Below are 19148 nucleotides of genomic sequence, written 5' to 3' on the forward strand. Positions count from 1 at the left end.
AAAATTCACTTAGTTTTTAAATTTTATTCATTATTATTATTACTGTGTGTGTTGTCTGAGTGTGCTATGTGTACAGTACACATGCCAGAGATGTGTGTGGAAGTCAGAACATAACTGTGGAAGTTGATTCTTTGCTTCTACCTTTGTATGGGTTACAGGGATCAAACTAAGGTTGTCAGGTAGGTTTTCATTGTTGAGCAGGAAAGGCCTTTACCTGCTAACCCGTTTAGCCAGTCCCCATTATGAGATTTTTCTGTGACTTTTCTTCTTCTGTAGCATGGCTCTTGAGTATGAACTTTGTAGATGACAGTACATTGTTGTAATGTCAGAGGCTGGACAAGTCTGTAAGATGAAGGCTTTCTCAAGCCTCCTGGAGATAAAAATAATTCTTTTTTTCCCAGTTTATTTATTTTTTATTAAAAATTGCCATCTCCTCCCCTCCTCCTCCCCCTTCCCTCCCCTCCCCTCCACCCATATCCCCACTCTCTCCCTCTCCAGGCCAAAGAGCCATCAGGGTTCTCGGTGTGATCTCTACTGTAGTATATACTATACTTTAGTATTCCTATACTGTGCTCCAGATCTCAGTATGACTGTAATCAGTTGTGGACATATCTATCCTTCTATCCTTTTGAGGAAGGGTAGGGTTCACATTCATTTTAAAAGAGGATATAAGCATGACTTTCACAAAACTACTGGGTGAACACATCAAGATATATTTAACTCAAAGAAGGAATCCTTTAAGGGTTATATTAGTTAGAGGAATAGAACTGTTAGACCAAATATCTAATAAAAAGGGATTTTTAGAAGGGCTTACACAGTTCTGTCTAAGTAGTACATACAGTATGCTGTCTTCATATTGGAGAGCCTGAGAACTGATGGCTTCTCAGTTGACAAGGCTGAGTGCTTTAGTTGCCAGTCCCAGTTTGTCCCGGAAGGTTTGGGAAATTCCTAGAGAGTCACTGGTCTTCTGTTCAAGTTGGAAATTTAGATGTTAGTGAAGAATGGCAATAGCAGTAGCAGTGAAGGGATAAATGAACTCCTTAGATGAACAGGACAGTGAGACATGAAGGCAAGTATGCAAAAAGCAAAGCTTGTCTCTTGGACCCTCTTACATCTGGGCCACCTTGAAAGGTCTTTGCACATTTGGAGTGGGGTTTCCACATCAATAATTCAGTCAAGGAAACACCTCACAGGTGTACCCCGAGGTTTAGCTTTCAGTTGATTTCAAGTCTCATCAAGTTGACATGTTGGCTGTCAGATGTTAAACTGCTCCAGAAACCCAAAACATCTTCATTTGTGACACTAAAACACATGCAACTTGATGCAAATTGTTCCATTCCCGTGGACAGGATTTGCATCTCTTTTAACCTCAATTGTTCCATTCCAGTGGACATAATTTGTATCTCTTTTGAGACTATTTGACACATTCTCAGTTTTCTGTAAATTGAATCCATCTTTACTAAGTTTAAAATAGTAAAAAAGAAAAAATTCAGTACCATTACTAATTTATGTAATTTCTGGAGGGATCAGCATTCCATTGAAAGAATATTTAGGGGCTGGAAAGATGGCTCAGAGGTTAAGAGCATAGCCTGCCCTTCCAAAGGTCCTGAGTTCAAATCCCAGCAACCACATGGTGGCTCACAGCTATCTGTAATGAGGTCTGGTGCCCTATTCTGGTCTGCAGGCATACATGTAGATAGAATATTGTATACATAATAAATAAATAAATAAATATTTTTAAAAGAATATTTAGTAATTTGTTTGCCCATTATTGTCTTCCTATAGTTTTATAACTTCCAATAAATCTGCATTTAATTTGTGAATAGAAAGACAGCATGAGTTTTTTTGTAGTGCTCCATTCACTCTGTGTTTGTGTACATGTGTATGCACACAAAATTACTGTATTCCGTCTTTACAGTGCCAAAAAATTTATCTGAGTATGTGGAAATCACTTTTAGTTTTGTTTTTTGTTTCATTTTGAGACTGGGCTTCTCTGTCTAGCCCAGCCCAAATGCTGGGATTAAAGGTGTGCATCATAACACCCATCTTAAAATTACTTTTTATATCACATGTATCAACTCCTTGTAATAATCTTATTTTTTACTCTTAATTTTCTCATGTGTAGGTTCCTTGAGGGAACACTATAATCTTTCTGTTAAAAACATCACATTCAATAAATATCAAATTCCTGAATTATAAAAATATACAGGGAATGTGGTGGATATAGTTTAGTTGGTAAAGCACTTGCCTAGCATGTGTCAAGCTCGAGCTTGATCACTAGGACCAGATAAAACCAGGTATAGAGATTCACACTTTTACTCCTAGAATTCCCAAGGTAGAGACAAAAGGATCCGAAGTTTAAGGTCATTTGAGCTATGTAGTAAGTTCCAGGCCAGCCTGAGTTACACAAGACCACGTTTCAAAAAACAAAATGGGGGTTGGAGAGTTGGCTAGTGGCTAAGAGCACTTGTTCTTCCAGAGCATTTGAGTTTGGTTCCCAGCACCCACATAGTGGTTCAAACCCATCTGTAACTCCAGTTCCAGGGGATCTTACACTCTCTTTGGATCTCAGAAGGTACCAGGCGTGCACATTATGCACAGACACACATAAGGCAAAACCGTGCTTTCAAAAAGAAAGAAACCTAAAAATGTAAAACAAAAAGAAAAACAAAATACAGGAATGAAATGAGCCAGTATTTTACTAACTTTTCTCTGGAAATACACGTTAGTTTTACATACTGACTAAAAATGAATTTTGCATCATTTTTTCTCAGAACTACTACTCAAGTGAAATACCATTTTGAGAAAAATTTAATAAAAGAAACTTTCTAAATTTTTCTCTAAAACAGTTCCACTTAATTAGTTTTGAGTTAATGTAAAAAGTAGTGGGCTTAACTGTTGATTTGTATGGTACAATGTGAAAGTTAGCTTTTCATCAACATTTAAAGAGATTCAGAAATTTACGAACTGTTAAATTTAAGGGATTTTATTTAGAGACATTTTAAAAATTAAAGCAATAGTAAATCCCTGAATTAGTGCTCTTCTTCTGATATGATTCGCTACTTTTCACAGATTGCTAACAAAAATCATTATTTTAAAAAATTCAAGCCAGAGGCTGGGGTGACAGCTCTCTTGGTAAAGTACTTGCCACACATTCATGGGAATCTGAATTTGGATCCATGCACCCACATACAAAGCTGGGTGCCATTATGTTTGCTTGTAATCCCAGTTGTCGAGGCCTGTACAGCTCTGTCCTGGGAACCTGACTGGGAGAGAAGACCGTAAAGACTGATACCAGGGACATAAGTCTGGATTCAGTGAGCTGTGTGCTCAGATGGAGATGCTCCAGTAGTCCAGATACACAGTGTTGTATGGCAGCCAGTGAGGGGCTGGGTCACCTGATATTGGTAGGGACTCTGCAGGGGAGCAGTGTCATTCTGGAGAGGAAGAAGCTGTAGTGGGAGCTTTTTACACTTACTCTCTCAGCGGATGGTCAGCCTTTCCTGCACATCCTGACCAGAGTGAGGTCTTTCCATGCCTTTGAGTCTGAGGCATTAGCCTCCTTGACAAGGCTATACCCATGTCAACAGTGCACCCTCTCCCAGAACTTCATCTGCTTTCCACTTCCAGCTCATGGGAGGCAGAAAAGGGAGGGTCCCTGTGGTTTGATGTGTGGGGAGCTCTGGGTGCAATGAGATTTTGTCTCAAAGAAGATAAGGTGGAGAGCAACTGAGGAAGACCCCTGATGTTATCCTCTGGCCTCTACACATGGTACAAGTGTACCTGCACACATATGCTCCTACACATATATACATGTAACCCTTCTCACAAAATGAAAACTGTCCAGACACTGCATGTAGTCTCAGCAGCAAGGAGACTGAGTTGGGAAGTTTGCTTGAGTCTAGGATTTTGGGGTCAGCTTAGTCAACATCATAAGATCCTGCCCCCACTTCTTAAAACAGGACAAATCAGTGAACTAAACAAGAAAGAAAATTAATAAAGAAATATAGAACTTTTCTACATTACTAAAAATGAATTATTTGTAATTAACATTGAAAAGCTTTAGTAACTGCATATTATGGATTTTTAAACACTAACATAAAACAATTCTGGTGTGTGTATATACACACATAGTTGTATGTGGTATTTTTTTTTTTTTTTTTTTTTTTGCCTGTTTTGGACTAAAACCACCCTGACCATCACACTTGTATTCCTCTATTCATTTTGGTGCCGTCACATTAGGATTTTGTTATTATTCATTTTATGTTTGAGAATTAGAAATACCTAAACCAACCATATGTGACATGTGTATGTATGTAAGCATTGGTATTTTAAAAACATAACGATTCAGTGCACTTGGGAATTGAATATTGCTGTGACTTAGTAGTGCAGCTTGCAGCATGCCAAGTAGCAGTGTGAGCTGAAGAGCATGCTGTTTTAATGGTTTGTGGTAGGAACATTTTTCACCTCAGTTTACTTTTCAGTCATTAAAATTCATATGGGGTCAGCACTCTGCTAAAGCAGATCATTTCATGATGTGGGATTTTTTTTTTATTTAAACAAAAGGGGAGGTGATGTGGGATTCCCCTCTGTATGGTGTGAATACCGTTGGTTAATAAAGAAACTACCTTGGCCTGTTGATAGGGCAGAACTTAGGTAGGTAGGGAAAACTAAATGGCATGCTGGGAGAAAGGAGGCAGAATCAGAGAGAAGCCATGTAGCCCCACTGAAGCTGGACCAAACTTTAGCCAGTAAGCCACAGCCATGTGACGATACACAGATTAATAGAAATGGGTTAACATGTGAGAGTTAGCCAATAAGAAGCTAGAGCTAATGGGCAAGCAGTGATTTAATTAATATAGTTTCTGTGTGATTATTTCAGGTCTAAGCTGCTGAGCAACCAGGAACTAACTAGTGTCCTCCCTACTACAATTTCATGTTGGAGCAAATAAAATTATTGATAACAACATAAATGGCTGGTTTATAAATACCTCTGTTAATAGCTGTGTTCCTGAAAACAACATAAAATTTCATTTTTCAGAGAATCACAATTTTAAAATTAGGAAAACAGTCAGTGTTTATTTAGTATTGCAAATCTTGCATGTGTGAGTGGCTTCCCCTCCGTCACTTAAGGATACACAGCAGACATGTCCACCCGCTGACTCCACTACTCGTAAAGGCTATACCTTTCAGGCTGCTTCCCTCCGACTGGAAATGTTGGCATCCATAGCCCCATGTTTCTCTTTATGCTTGTTACCTTCTAGTTCCTCACTGGCATTGCAGTGCACCTGACCTTCTTAGCCCTGTCTCTCACCCCTGAGAGCACTCATTCCTCCACCTAAAATCTTTTGAACATCATGAATAACAGATTTTTCATGTATCTCATCTTTGGGACTCCTTGGAAGAGCCTTCCCTTGTCCTGTTCTGTGGTTTATGTTAACAAATTGACTTTATCATCCATGTCCCAAACCTTGTATTATTATGAATCAGATAATTTAAAGTCCTTTCCTACTTGATTTATTTTGATGCTTACACAATTCTTAAGTGTGCTGAGCATTAGCTCATACCTTGGACTAAAACCATCTACACTTCTTCCTCCACCATTTTGGTGCCATCACACTAGGATTTTTATATTTATGTTTAGTATTAGAAATATCAAACATGAGTTATAGATGACAAGTGTGTATGCTACTTGTGTGTGCTCTTTTGCCTAAAGAGTGCTTTTTCTCAGATCATTATTAGGCTTGCATCCTCATTTTTGTGTTCATATGTTACCATCTTAGATAAAACAGTAACCCTGCACTTCTGTGTGTGTGTGTGTGTGTGTGTGTATGTGTGTGTGTTGTTTTTTTGAGCCAGGGTTTCTCTGTGTATCTCTGACTGTCCTGGAACTAGCTCTGTAGACCAGGCTGGGCTCAAACTTACTTAGATCTGCCTGCCTCTGCCTCCTCCATGCTGCTATTAAAAGTGTGTATCACCTCTTTCTCTTTTTTTTTGTTTTTTGAGACAGGATTTCTCTGTATAGCTTTGGTGCCTTTCCTGGAACTAGCTCTTGTATACCAGGCTGGCTTCAAACTCACAGAGATCTTTCTGCCTCTGCCTCCTGAATAATAGGATTAAAGGCGTGTGCCACCACTGCCCAGCTTCCCCTCTGTAGTGATACTTTGTTTGTGATCTAATGAAGTTTGTCTGATGATCAGAGTCAGAGTGTAGAGCTAGCCACTAGTTAGCCATAGAGAGGCCAGACAGTGGTGGCACACACATTTAATCCCAGCACTGGGTAGAGGCAGACGGATACCTGGGAATTGAATCTGTCTAAAAGAGAAACAGAGCGCACCACAAAGGTGGTTCCAGCATTTGGGATCATATGCCTTTAGTCCCAGCACTAGGGAGGTGGATATGGCTGGGCCGAGAGAGAAACATTAGGAGGAGACGGGAACTCTTATGTAGTTTGAGGTTTCGTAGATATGGCATCCAGTCTGAGGACTTGTAGAGACAGGATACCCTATTCGATCTGAGCATTAGTTAGAGGTAAGAACTCTCTAGTGGCTACCTGCTCTGCTTCTATGATCTTTCAGCATTTTCCCCTATATCTGAATCTGTGTTTTTATTTTTAAGATCAATTAGAATTAGTGCTACATTAGTCTGTTCTAATTTTCTCTATATTATTAATACTGAAAATGTATGTGATTATTTTCTTCCCCATTGCAATGTGAGCTGTGTGAGTAGAGCCTTTAATTATGGCTAGTTACTGCTTTGTTCTCTGTGCCAGGCATAGTAAGTTTTCAGTAAATATTCGTTAATAATGGAATTGCTGTTCTTTATATAAACCAAATGACCTTTTTCCTTAAAACTTTCTCCAATCTTTCTTTTTGAACATTTGCACAGGTTAATTTTGTCAGCCTGACACAAACAGGAGTCTATGAGAAATCACTCTGGAAGGGGAAACCTCAGTTGATGAGTTGTTCTTGATCATATGGCCTGTGGGTGTATCTGTGGGGCATTTCTTGCTCGTTAATATGTGACGACCCAGCGTACTGTGGTGATGCTATCCGTAGGCAGGTGTGCCTGGGCTCTGTTAGAAAGGACAAGGCAGAGGAAGCAAGCTAGTGAGCCACATTCCTCCAGGTTCCTGTGTGAGCTTCTGCCTTGGCTTCCTTAGGTGATAGATTGTAACCTGTAAGAAGAGAGAAACCCTTTCCTTTCTAAGTTGGTTTTTACCACAGCAACAGACAACAAACTAGAACAGACATTAATATGATTTTTTTCTGCCCCTCATTTCTTTTTAAACAAAAGTGAGACTTACTGGTACTTTTTGGGGGGCTCTCACAAGCAGCTCTTATACTCGGGGCTATTTTCCACTGTATCGCTTAAAGTTTCTAGCAGACCAAGCTTAGATAGAAGAGCTGGATTATTCCTTTAGAGTAATTAATGGAGAGGCAATTTCGGAGAGTGTGTGTGTGTGTGTGTGTGTATGTGTGTGTGTGTGCTAGTGGATCTAAGAACTGATCACCATTACTATTTAGTAGCGTTCAAGGAAAATAATTTACCTTAAGAAAGGATCTTGACCTGGGAAGATGGCTTAGTGGGTAAATTGCTTGCTGCTCAAGCATGCAGACCTGAGGTTGAATACCCAGGGCTCATTCACTTTAATGCCTGATGTGCTGCCTGTAACTCCTGCACTGTCGTGGGATAAAGACAAACAGAACAGGTGGAACTTGTCGTTTGATGCCCAGTCTGTCTAGCAGAAACAGTGTTCTCCAGGTCAAGTGAGAGACCCTGTCTCAAAGTGGAGAGCAGTTCTAGATGTCACTTCAGCTTAATCTTTGGTCTCTACACACGTGTACACACAGGTGAGAGCATTATAATCCCCCCACATACTTGTATGTACACATCACCACACAGATAAAATACCTGTAAAGATAATAGTGTACTCTTCTAGATTTTCCTAGAACATTTTATAAAATGCATGATAAAATTAGGTTTTTTGGGGATCACGTATAATCTGAAGAAGCAGAATTATTTTAAACAAGTAGGGCAGTGGAGTGATGTAAAAAGAGATGGAGAAGATGAAGCTCAGTTATAGAAAAGCATAAATTTGCTAATATGTAAATGTGCTAATTTAGGTTGATTAACCAGCTGTTGCTGAGTAGAGGAATTGTGATAATTATCCTAATGGTGCTTGCTAATAATTTTCCAAATTGTTTTAAAACGTTGCCTTTGAATAATTTCTCCTGCTGTTAATTGGTTCTCTGAGATGTTTCTGGTAGACGTGAACCTTAAGGCAACTCTTCTACTGGAGAGCAGCTTGTTTCTCCATGACGTTCAGGTGTCACGGTTACTGTTTTACTCTGTTCTTCTCATCCTTTTGTTTTTAGTTAGAAGTCGATAGTTGAACTGAAGCAATGTGTTTTACTTAGGACTGTTTGTATGGCTTATACATTCATTGTTTAGAGTCTTAAACCTGCCTGCAGCCTTCTTTGATTCCTGTTTCTGGTTTTCAGTACTTGTCTATTTATGATGCTAGGTAAGTTAGTTGACTGGTGTGTTGCTGGGCCTGGTCTGTGGTATCCGGATATTAGAAAATAAATATACCAGTTACCATTATTTATCTCATAGAGCCTTAGATTTTCCCATCCTCCCCCGTCCTTCCATACATGCCCGCCTACCTCCCCTCTCTCTACCACCCTCCCTTTCTCTTTCTCCCTTCTGTCTGAGACAGGGTCTTTCTGATAGCCTCACCATCCTGGAACTCATTCTGTAGACCAGGCTGACCTCAAACTGATCTGCCTGCCTCTGCCTCCTGGGTACTGGGATTAAAGGTGTGCGTCACCTTCTGGCTAGATTTTCATGTTAATGAACTTGTTAGTTCTTGTTAGTGAATGTGCTAGTCGTTATCAAATGTGATGCAGTTCAGTAATGCTGAACAGACTTTTAGGAGAGAACTATAGGCAACATTCAGAGACTTGGTGTATCTTTTACATAATTGTGTAAAATTATGTAATTTTTTCTTGAGACTTTCACATGAACTCAAGATATTCAGACTTAAAAAACCTGTTTCTTTCCTTCAGACTGCTTGGTGATAATTTTCCTGGAGAACATAAAATCGAGAAGTCTCTTGAATAAGTGAAGAAAATTGTTGTTGTTCTTGTTCTTTTAAAAATATGTGTATTTTGTGTTCATGTTCTTCTGAAAATATTCCAAAAGCTACTAAATCTTTTTGTAACCTATTTATCCTTTAAGGGTGCATCATTTTAATGATGGTGTTACTTATTATAATACATTCTAGGTTTAATATATTTATTTCCTAAGGTATTAGAATGATTATTAGATTTTTACCTTATTATCTCTTGTTCCTTTGTCAGAAATGGAACATTATTTTCAAAGGCACCTGTAAGCACATGTTATTTCAGAGATATCTTACTGCTCCTGTTTTTTCTTTATAGTATAAATTTTATATTAAAATCTCATTCATCTAATTATATGGATACATGTAGTACTTTGTGGGGTTTGTGTGTGTGTATGTGTGTATGTGTGTGAGTGTGATTTTCTTTTTCTTTTTGGGACAGTGAATTAGTTACTTTGTTGCCGTGATAGAACACCAGAACAGAAACATCTCACAGAAGAAAGTGTTGGTTTTCTCTGTGGTTCTGGAGAGTGAGTCCATAATGACAAGGAAGGCATGGCAGCAGCGGAATAGAAAGCTGGTCGATCACATTCCATCACATCAGAAACGGATAGTGTGAAATGGAGGTGGGACCAGCCTGTCCCAAGTGACCTGTTTCCTCTAGCCGTGCCCCGCCCACTAAAGGTTCTGTAACCTCCCTAAACAGCCCCACCAAATTGGGGCCACTTGTTTAAATGCCCGAGTGTATGAGGCTATTGCTCATTCAAACCACTGCAGACTGGTTCTTGCTATATAGGTCAGTCTGCTCTCTATCTCATGATCCTTCTGTCTCAGCTTTCTAAATCCTGGGGACACAGTAGGCATGAAATAAAGCTGATGCAACAAACTGAATCTTAAGAGAGTAAAAGTGGAAAATGGTAACATGTGACCAGGTTTTCTAACTTATTTTTAAGTAGTATTATCACGAACTTAGAAATTGGAAATAGTAGGCATTCATTATTTTTCTTCTGTAAGTTAGGCAGGTGAACTGTTTTCTGCTTTGGGCCTTATAACACAGAAAACAGCATCCACTGGACTGAATTCTCATCTGGAGATGCCATGGAACAGTCAGCTTCCTGCCTCATTCAGGTGGTGGGCAGAAGGCAGTTCCTTGTGGCTCTAGGCTGTCAGAGAAGAACCTGTCTCTGCTCTTTAAGTGACCTGCCTCACTCTGTGTGACCGTTTCAGCCTTCAAGCTAGCAGTAGTCGTCTTTGACTTTCTTTTCTGTTACGAGCCTGAGAAAATCTACTTTGGAATTGCTCTCCCAGATAAATCTGGTGTTTTAAGACTAACTGACTAACCTGAACCTTTAATTTCATCTGCAGAGTCACTTCACTGAAGTACCCAGATAGATGAAGTAATGGAGAAGTAGAAAAAGGGCTTGTTTTAGAATTTTTACATAGAGCAGTGTTATATGTTTTCTTTGGCTTTTACACATCATAATGTATTTGCCATATATGTTAATATTAGTTGATGAAAACAGTGCAAAAAAATTTTAACCCATCAATATTCATGAAACCAATTGCTTGGGATAATTTATGTAATCTGTATGTTGCTGTTGTTAACACAAAAACAGTGCTTTGGGGCCAGACAGATGGCTCATCAGTGCTCTTCCAGAGGACCTGGGTTTACTCCCAGCACAATATGGTGGCTCACAACTGTGTGTAATTTGAGATTTTGGGTATTTTAGGCCTCTGGCCTCCCAGGGTGCTGTATTCACCTGCACATAGCCCCACATGGACACAGACATACATACACATGATTAAAGATAATTAAAAGTAAATCTCTAATAATAAAAAATAACTTTAAAAGTATTAAATATATTTAATGATTATGTAATATGTCATAAAGTAGAATGTAGTTCTGTAGTTAATAGAGTCCTAAATATAGTTCATATTTTTTGCTTTAGTGAATAACTTTATGATGACTTTTTCTTTTTATTCTCTAGAGAGAGAATTGCTGACTAAAGGGTATGGAGATCCCCAGATTACTTGCCAATTTAATTAGCATTGTGCCTAACACTGCTTACTGCTGTTCTTTCTTGGCCTCAGTTTCTTTGTGGCACAGAACAGCTGGGTCAGATTTCTTTCAGTTTTGTGAGACGTTGAACACTTTCTACATACTGCATTTTTCTCTTTTGTCTTTGTTCAAAAGTTTGAAGGGCCAAGGGGGTTGGGTATGATCCAAAAACCATTGTGTTCATGTACACAATTCTCAAAGAATAAAAATTTTGAACTCTGTAATCCTTGTTAATTTTCTGATACACATCAAAATGGAGTTTACTGCATTTTGAAGATTCACACCCAGAGATATAGTACATGGCGTTACTGCTAAATGACATTGCAGTTAACCAGGCAACATTGCCAGCCACTTTATTAGTATATATCATCACCAAAATCAGTTACCTGAATGAGTCTTTTGTCATCTGCACCAGTAGGGTGGATGTTAGAGTAATTTTAGGAGGGTTAGGGAGCTGTAAAAATAGACAGGACAAAACATGTCTTCCTGTTTTTTTTTTTTTTTATGTTTTTCCAAATCAAAATATGTTTTAGTAGGACGGGTCAATTATTCCTTATGGTTTGATTGGCTCAGACTGTAAGCAGTGAATGCTCGTCTTGTAGATGTGTATTTCTAAAGACTACTGGCTTTTACTGAAAGTATCCCTATGTCTTATTTTAAGTGTTCTGGTAGATTTTTGGCCCTCAGTTCTTGTTACGTGAGTTCTTGTCAAACAAGTCTATTCCAACCCCATCCTTACACAATAGAAACTTTTACCATGAATTTAAGGGCTTAAATTTGATTCTTAGTGAATTTGCATTCATTTCAGTTTGTCTTTGCAACTCATTGAGATTGTTCACCTTCAGCACTTAGTGTCACTTTTCCTTTCAGTGGTCTTCTGTCTATACATTTGATAAACGTCATATGTTTTTATATTTGTTTACTAAAGGTGTTGCGAAAGGAATGAAGGCCCCATGACAGTGACTTCCTTCCTGTTACAAATTTTTGTGCAGTAATTGATACTTACTTTACCTTCAATATTTAATCAGCTCTCAGTTCAGCTGTGTTTATATAGAACTCATTTCAGAACCTTATCAGCAGGTACTTCACAGAAGACCAGTTCAAGATCAGCCTTGCCATGACTGAGATTCTCTGTGCATTCTGCTTTGGTTCGTTATGTCATCAGAGCTGTCTGTGGACATACACATAGCATTATCACATGCACAGGAGAAATGACTGCATACTTCTACTCAGATTTCGGTTTTATAGTACTGTTTCCTACACTGAAGACCTTAGTATTTTAGTGACATTAGTAGTTGCTTATTTGATCTTCCATTTTTATTTCATTTTAAAATTTAATTTTATTAATTGTTACTGTGTGTATGCTTGTGTGTGAGGTATATGTAAGAACAAGCACGTGTTCATTGGCATGTGTTTGGAGGTCTGAGGACAACTTTCAGGAGCTGTTTTTCTCCTTCCACCATGGGTCTTAGGGAGTGAGCTCAGGTGGTCAGGCTTCTGCACTCAGGACTTTGACCTGCTGAGCCACCTCACTGGCCCATCTTCTACCCCTGTTAGTTTCAAAACAGGAATGTCAGTTTTTTTAGAAGGCAGTCTGTTTCACTTGTACGAAATATCCTTGTAGGGATATATTGCTTTACTTTATTGCCACTTGAAGTAATCCCTCTCTGGGCTTAGCCACTAATATATAATTAGGATCATTTCTTTTATTTCATCCTCTATTTTTAGAGGGTGCTGCTTTTTCCCATTTTAATTTATTTTTATTGATATTTAAGTCGCTTCTGTGGCCTCAAAAATCTCAAAATAGGGACAATCTGTCTTTTTTCCTTTTTCCGTCTTCCCCATTGGTAAACATTCAAATTAGCTTTTGTTTACCCTTCTATTTTTTAAGTAAAACACACATGCGTATTCATACTTACTGTTTTGAAGGTAGCCTGGTGCAGACTACTTCACAGCAATAGGCTGGAATCTTTCTGATTGCTTTATAGTTGTTATTATTTTGTTGTATGGACAGTTTGTACTTTTGCTAATGTAAGATGAAAATGGCAGAAAGGAAACAATCCTGTCTTGGTAAGATGGTGAGAGGGCAAGAGATGAGTGTCTTCTTTGGTCTACAACTTTCAGCCACAATCATTGCCAGTCACCTTATTATGAAAACATGTTGAGTTTTATCTGATAAATTGTATTTATCAAGTTTATACTCTAATGTTTTCCCTATTCACTTTAATTATAATCAAGAATGAAAGACAAGACATAGATTTAAAAATATTATATGACCCTTGTACCTCTAGAGCACATAAGTGATGATGTATTTTTATTAATTTGTTTTGCTATTTTGTGACCTGGCCTACAGTTTTCTATTACAATGCTGTCTGCCCTTTTACCATTTGCTTTTTTCTTTACCTTGTAATGAAAGCCTAATTTACATATGGAGAAGTACATGTTTTGTTTTGTGAGACAGAGTTTCTTTGTGTAGTTTTTCTTTCTTTATTTATTTATTTATTTTTTTGGTTTTCGAGACAGGTTTCTCTGTGGCTTTGGAGCCTGTCCTGGAACTAGCTCTTGTAGACCAGTCTGGCCTCGAACTCACAGAGATCCATCTGCCTCTGCCTCCCGAGTGCTGGGATTAAAGGTGTGCACCTGCACACCCCTGCCCCTCATAATCTTATGTGTATGTATTGATGGAAATTACTTGTTTTCTTCATGTATGAACAAGATCAAGTTTTGAAACACAGAAGTTATATAAACTTCAGAAACCTCTTGGGTGCCTCTCAGTCAACTTTTTCTACCAGTTGTCTATTCTTCTTGTACATGAAATCCTGCAATGTGGATGTTTTTTTTTTAATCCATATTCTTTTGTGTATATGATAGAATCCCCACACGATCCTTTCTGTTTCTGTGACAGTTATTTGCATCTAGCCGTGCTTCACATTCTTATTGGCTGTTAGACCTTATCTTTAGATGTCCTGGTTGAAGCCTTGTCTTATCCTTTTGTTATATTTTTTAATCTGACCTTTAAAATTCTTCCTAATCATGAATACTAGTTTTTAGGTCTAAAGTGCCATCCCCCCCCCCCCCCAATGCAAAGTACTGGTGACATTGTCTTAAACAGAAGGATTTTGGGCCAGGTAAGCAGAAGGATTGTTAATGGGTAAGCAGAGGCTTTCCTGGGGTTTCCAGCACCAGATGTAACAAGGGTGCAGTGATGTGAAACCTCCTAACTAGACCATTCCCTTGGAAGGAAGAAAGGTTTATTGGATCTTTAAACTGCCAAGGCTCTCTCTTAGGGGGGCAGAAAAAGCAGGAAGATTTTGTATGATCATATCATGGTGGGGTCTTTGAACTGATACAGGCTATTCATATTTGACCAGGAAGTAGATGAAACTGGCGCAAGGTAGTTGACCTTTGGGGCAGATTATGGGAGATTCCTGGTAAACAGAAACCTGCTTTTATATTTTATTTAGTTTTTTTTTTTAATTTGGCCTCCAGTAGCTGACTTCCTTCAACAAGGCCACACCTCCTAATCCTTCTTATCCTATCAAAGAGTTCCACTCCCTTGTGACTAAGCATAAAAATATATGAGTCTATGGGGGCCATTCTTATTCAAACCACCACTGGCCATCTATTATAGTCCTAATAGTATAGCAAAGAAGACTACTTCCCATTGCCATTTGGACCTACTCACCATTTTTTTATAAATCTATTGTATTATTTGGACCTTGTATTGATTTTCCTTATTTAGAAAGTTATTTTATGATCCCAGGTATTGTCTTATCATTTGTCAGCATTCATCAGTTATTCCAGATACCAAACAAAATAAAGGCATTTAGAAAAGTAAAATGGGGAAATCTCATACTAGACAGAAAAGGCAGACTTTTCTGAAAGGGCCATCTGTGTATGTTAGTGTCTAGCCACCTCCCCAACTCTGACCATACATGGCCACATGTCCAGTAAAGGTTACTGCAAAAAAAGGCAAGTGAGCTGCAAGTTGAGTTCCACAACATTTGCCCTACACTCTGGTGGCCCAGTGAAGTCCTTCCTCGCCCAGCTTTTGTGTGAATGTTTTCAAATGATTGCAATCTTTCTTCTAGAAGGCTCAGGGCTTTTGTTTTGTTTTGTTTTGTTGGCTTGTGGCTGCATTGTCCTTTCACTGGATATCTTCATTGACCCCATAGTTTTCATGCTTTCTGTAATAGAATAGAGACGAGAATGGCAAAGTAAGACTCTTCACAATGACCAGAAACATCACAGGGCGGATTCAGGAGGTGACAACACTGTAGACAGCAATGGTTGGAAGTCATCAGACAGTGTGTTTTCACTAATGCTGGAACCTGAGATAAAGTAGTACAACATCACTCACCTGCACTCTGTCACACACACAATAAAAAAGTATAGAAAGAATATAGTATACATCTTTCTTGTTTGAAAATCTTGATAAGAATAGGGGGAACACCTAAGAAGATTGACTGTAAAATAGCAGGTCTTACTAATAGTTAACATTGCTAAGGAGAAAAAATTGAAAAAATAGTTTCTACTTATGGTATATACCAAGAATCAATTCTTATAAGTTTAATGCAGTTACCTCTGTAGTTGAAGCATTTTTAAGATTATCCAAACTATATTGACTAGTTTTTTTATAAGAAAAAATTAGTTTAGTTAAGGTTGTGATTCTTGAGCTAGGAAACTGAAACTTTTGAAGTGAGAAATGCCTGTTGTTCCATTTTTCATAATAACCTTTTTAACACTTGTTGATAATTGTATGTAACCAAGATTGTTTCGTTCCGATAACTCCTAGGAGAGATTTAGTTTGTACTAAGAATTCTAATAACTGATTATAGAAATTTTATGACAAGAACTAGAAAAGTTTTGTTTTTTACAGCAAGTTTTCACTTATATGGTAAACTCAGTATTTAATTTTATATTTTTGTTAGTTTATTCTGAGTAGCTAAAAGTCAAGTAATTTCACCATTAAAGGAATATTGTATCAAAACATGTTCCTGTTAATACAGGTTCAGAGAAAACAGTTAAAATTTATCTGTAGCATGTTTTTATAAAAGAAGTCTCAATACTAACCAGAATCACCATAACTTTCCTTTTCTTTATTTTCCTAGGCAAGAGGAGCAGATGTCCCAGAGATCCCTGGAGAGCTTTCCCTTAAGGCCTGTGGCAGTACAGCAAGCATGAAGGTTAAGCATGTGAAGAAGTAAGTGCAGCCAGGAGTGGACTCCAATGAATTGCTACAAATGAATGTCAGTTCTGTCTTCCTATGCATATAACAATTTATACTTTTAAGTCTTACATTGTAACTCAGGATTACACTGAGTAGGTCTTTGTACAACTCATTTCCTTTTTAGGAAATTTTTATACACTTTATTTTTCTTCTGTATACATTGTTGCCTATCAGATTTCATTTGTCTAACAGGAACATCTAGACCTGCCTCTATACCTCTAATGCATAATCTCATTTATTAAGGAAAATCAGCTTTATTGGTTCAATTACAGAATCCTAGGCTTGCCCTTAAGAAGCCTGAAAGAGCTAACCTAGAGTTGAAAGTTACATGAAACACCCGAGTCTTTCCTACATAGTTTTAACTGGAAATCCAGCTTCTGCCTTGATAAAGGAGGGCTAAACAGGGAAATCAGCTTCAAGTGTAAGCCTGGGAAAGATAAGGATAAAATGTTCGTTCTGTACCCAGGTCCAGCACTCCAGGACTGATGGGCTGTGACAACATCCACAGGTAAAATCTGGTGTGCTTTGTGTTGTGAATTCTGCTTCTCTGCAGAAGCAGACAGTTTACAGTTAGTTTGCCAGAGGTCTGGCTTTTCTATGAGCGTCAAATTGGGGCAAGGTTAAGAGACAATGTCTCATTTTTGGTTGCTATCCACACATTCAATGCAGTATGCATCTGGTTCCACGTGTTTCTAAAAAGGTTTGTGTGAATGTTTATGGCTCACATGCATGTGCTTATTAAGTATTTTTGCTTGCATGAGCTCTGAAATCCATGGTATATATATATTAATTTTGGGTAGTCAAGTATCTTGTTTCATATTTATTTTCATGTATTTTTAGGTTACCCTTCACCAAGGGACACTTTCCAAAGATGGCTGAATGTGCACATTTTCATTATGAGAACGTGGAATTTGGCAGTATACAGGTATGTTTTAACTATTTCCTACATTCTGAATTGAGATAAGTGATACTTGATATTTTAATATTTGTAATATTTAGATATTTACTGATTGATGTAAAATCTTATTATTTTCTGTTGATTAGCACTTGATGCCAAATTGGCACATATTTTTAATTACCATAATAACACGGATCAGTTAGGGACCCCTCCCCCCATTATGAGTCATGTTCATATGTCCATTGCTTTGTAAAGTAGCTTTGTCTTCTGAATTATATAGCCTTACTAACACTACCTTGTTTGAGTTGTCACTGAGTTTTTGAGATCTGGAAGGTTACTGTGCTCCCACTTGATTCTTTTTCAAGTGTCTTGGTTATTATTGGCCTCTACATTCTTTCTTGGTATCAAATGAAATACTTTGTTCTTGTGATAAGTCACTGGCAGCTTAAGGTGAAAAATGAAAATTTAAAGGGGGCAGGTTACATTCAGAGAGACGGGTTTGGTCGCATGATCCATCAGTCCCATTCCAACTGGAGTTGGTGATCTCCCTTTAGTTCTGTCCCACCGTCTCCATGAGTGAACGCACCCCTCACGTTCCTGACTTTCTCCCTCATGTTCTCGCTCCTTCTGCTCCTCATCAGGACCTTGGGAGCTCAGTCCAGTGCTCCAATGTGGGGCTCAGTCACCTTCCCCATCTGTCGCCAGCTGGAGGTTCCCTCACGGAATGTGGCCAACAGCGGGGGCTGACTGAGAAGCAAAGGACATTGGCGCTGGGCTCTGATTCTTCTGCATGGACGGGCTCTGTGGGAGCCTTCTCAGCTTGGTCGATCACCTTCCTGGACCTGGGGGGGAGTTGGGAGGACCTTGGTCTTAGCATAGAGTGAGGAACCCTGATGGCTCCTTGGCCTTGAGAGGGAGGGAGGGGAGGTATGGGTGGAGGGAAGGGGAGGGAAGGGGGAGAAGGAGGGGCGGGAAGGGGGAGGAGGAGCGGAGGGAGATGGAAATTTTTAAATATAAAAAAAAATAAACCATGAGAAAGAAAAAAAAAGGGGGGGGGCAGGTTGTGGTTATTTTAAAAAGCTGTGCTTTCCCAGAACAACAAAAGCTGTTTTTTATTTTGTTTTTTTTTCATGATAGTCAAATAGAAAAAAAGATCTTGATTTCCACACACTACATAGAGAAGTTCCCCACCTGCCAATCTAGTTCTGCCTTATCTCGAAGGAAATCTTCCTAACATGATTGATATGTTTCAGAGTGTACTTTACTTTTCTTAATTGTATCTTAAAACCTATTTAGATGGATTTGATCTATAGGATTTATGAAAGCTCAGGATATTCTGTTCCAGATAATTGGCACTTTAAAATGCAACAGAAATTTTTAACGCTTGACTTTTTGACTATTGACTCTAAGACAGCAAAGGGTGTTGTTTCCTTAAATACTAGTATCTTTGAGATTTCAGCTGTAATAATTTCTTAGTTACTTTTCTGATGCTGTGAAGAGACCATGACCAAGACAACTTATAAAAAAGATCATTTAATTTGGAACTCATAGTTCCAAATGGTAGTTGAGTCCACGAATGTCATGGTGGGGACTGTGGCAGCAGACACTGGTGCTAAGAGCTTACATGTTGAGTCAATAACCAGGAGGGAGAGGAGGAAGAGGAGGGAGGGAAGAGAGAGAGCAAGCGTGGGTGAGCACGTGCACTAACTAGGAATGGTATGAGCTTTTGAAACTTCAAAACCCACCCCCAGTGACACACCTCCTCCAACAAGGCCATACCCCTAATCCTTCCCAAACAGTTCTACCAACTGCAGACAAGCATATCAAACATAGG

General features: G+C 38.6%; 1 protein-coding gene across 2 annotated transcripts in view; it reads left to right on the plus strand.

Moving 5' to 3' along the window:
- The window catches only part of Arhgap32 (Rho GTPase activating protein 32), a 224034-nt gene that overhangs the window by 91640 nt on the left and 113246 nt on the right, over positions 1–19148 (plus strand). The window contains exons 3-5 of one of the 2 annotated variants that reach the window (XM_038321944.1): positions 16298–16389; positions 16883–16924; positions 17257–17341. In XM_038321944.1, the coding sequence (XP_038177872.1) occupies positions 16298–16389; positions 16883–16924; positions 17257–17341 (219 nt within the window). The remainder of the gene's footprint in view (positions 1–16297; positions 16390–16882; positions 16925–17256; positions 17342–19148) is intronic. The other variant, XM_038321945.1, reaches the window with a different exon arrangement.

The sequence above is a fragment of the Arvicola amphibius genome, chromosome 3 (genome assembly GCF_903992535.2).
Source record: "Arvicola amphibius chromosome 3, mArvAmp1.2, whole genome shotgun sequence".
NCBI lineage: Eukaryota > Metazoa > Chordata > Mammalia > Rodentia > Cricetidae > Arvicola > Arvicola amphibius.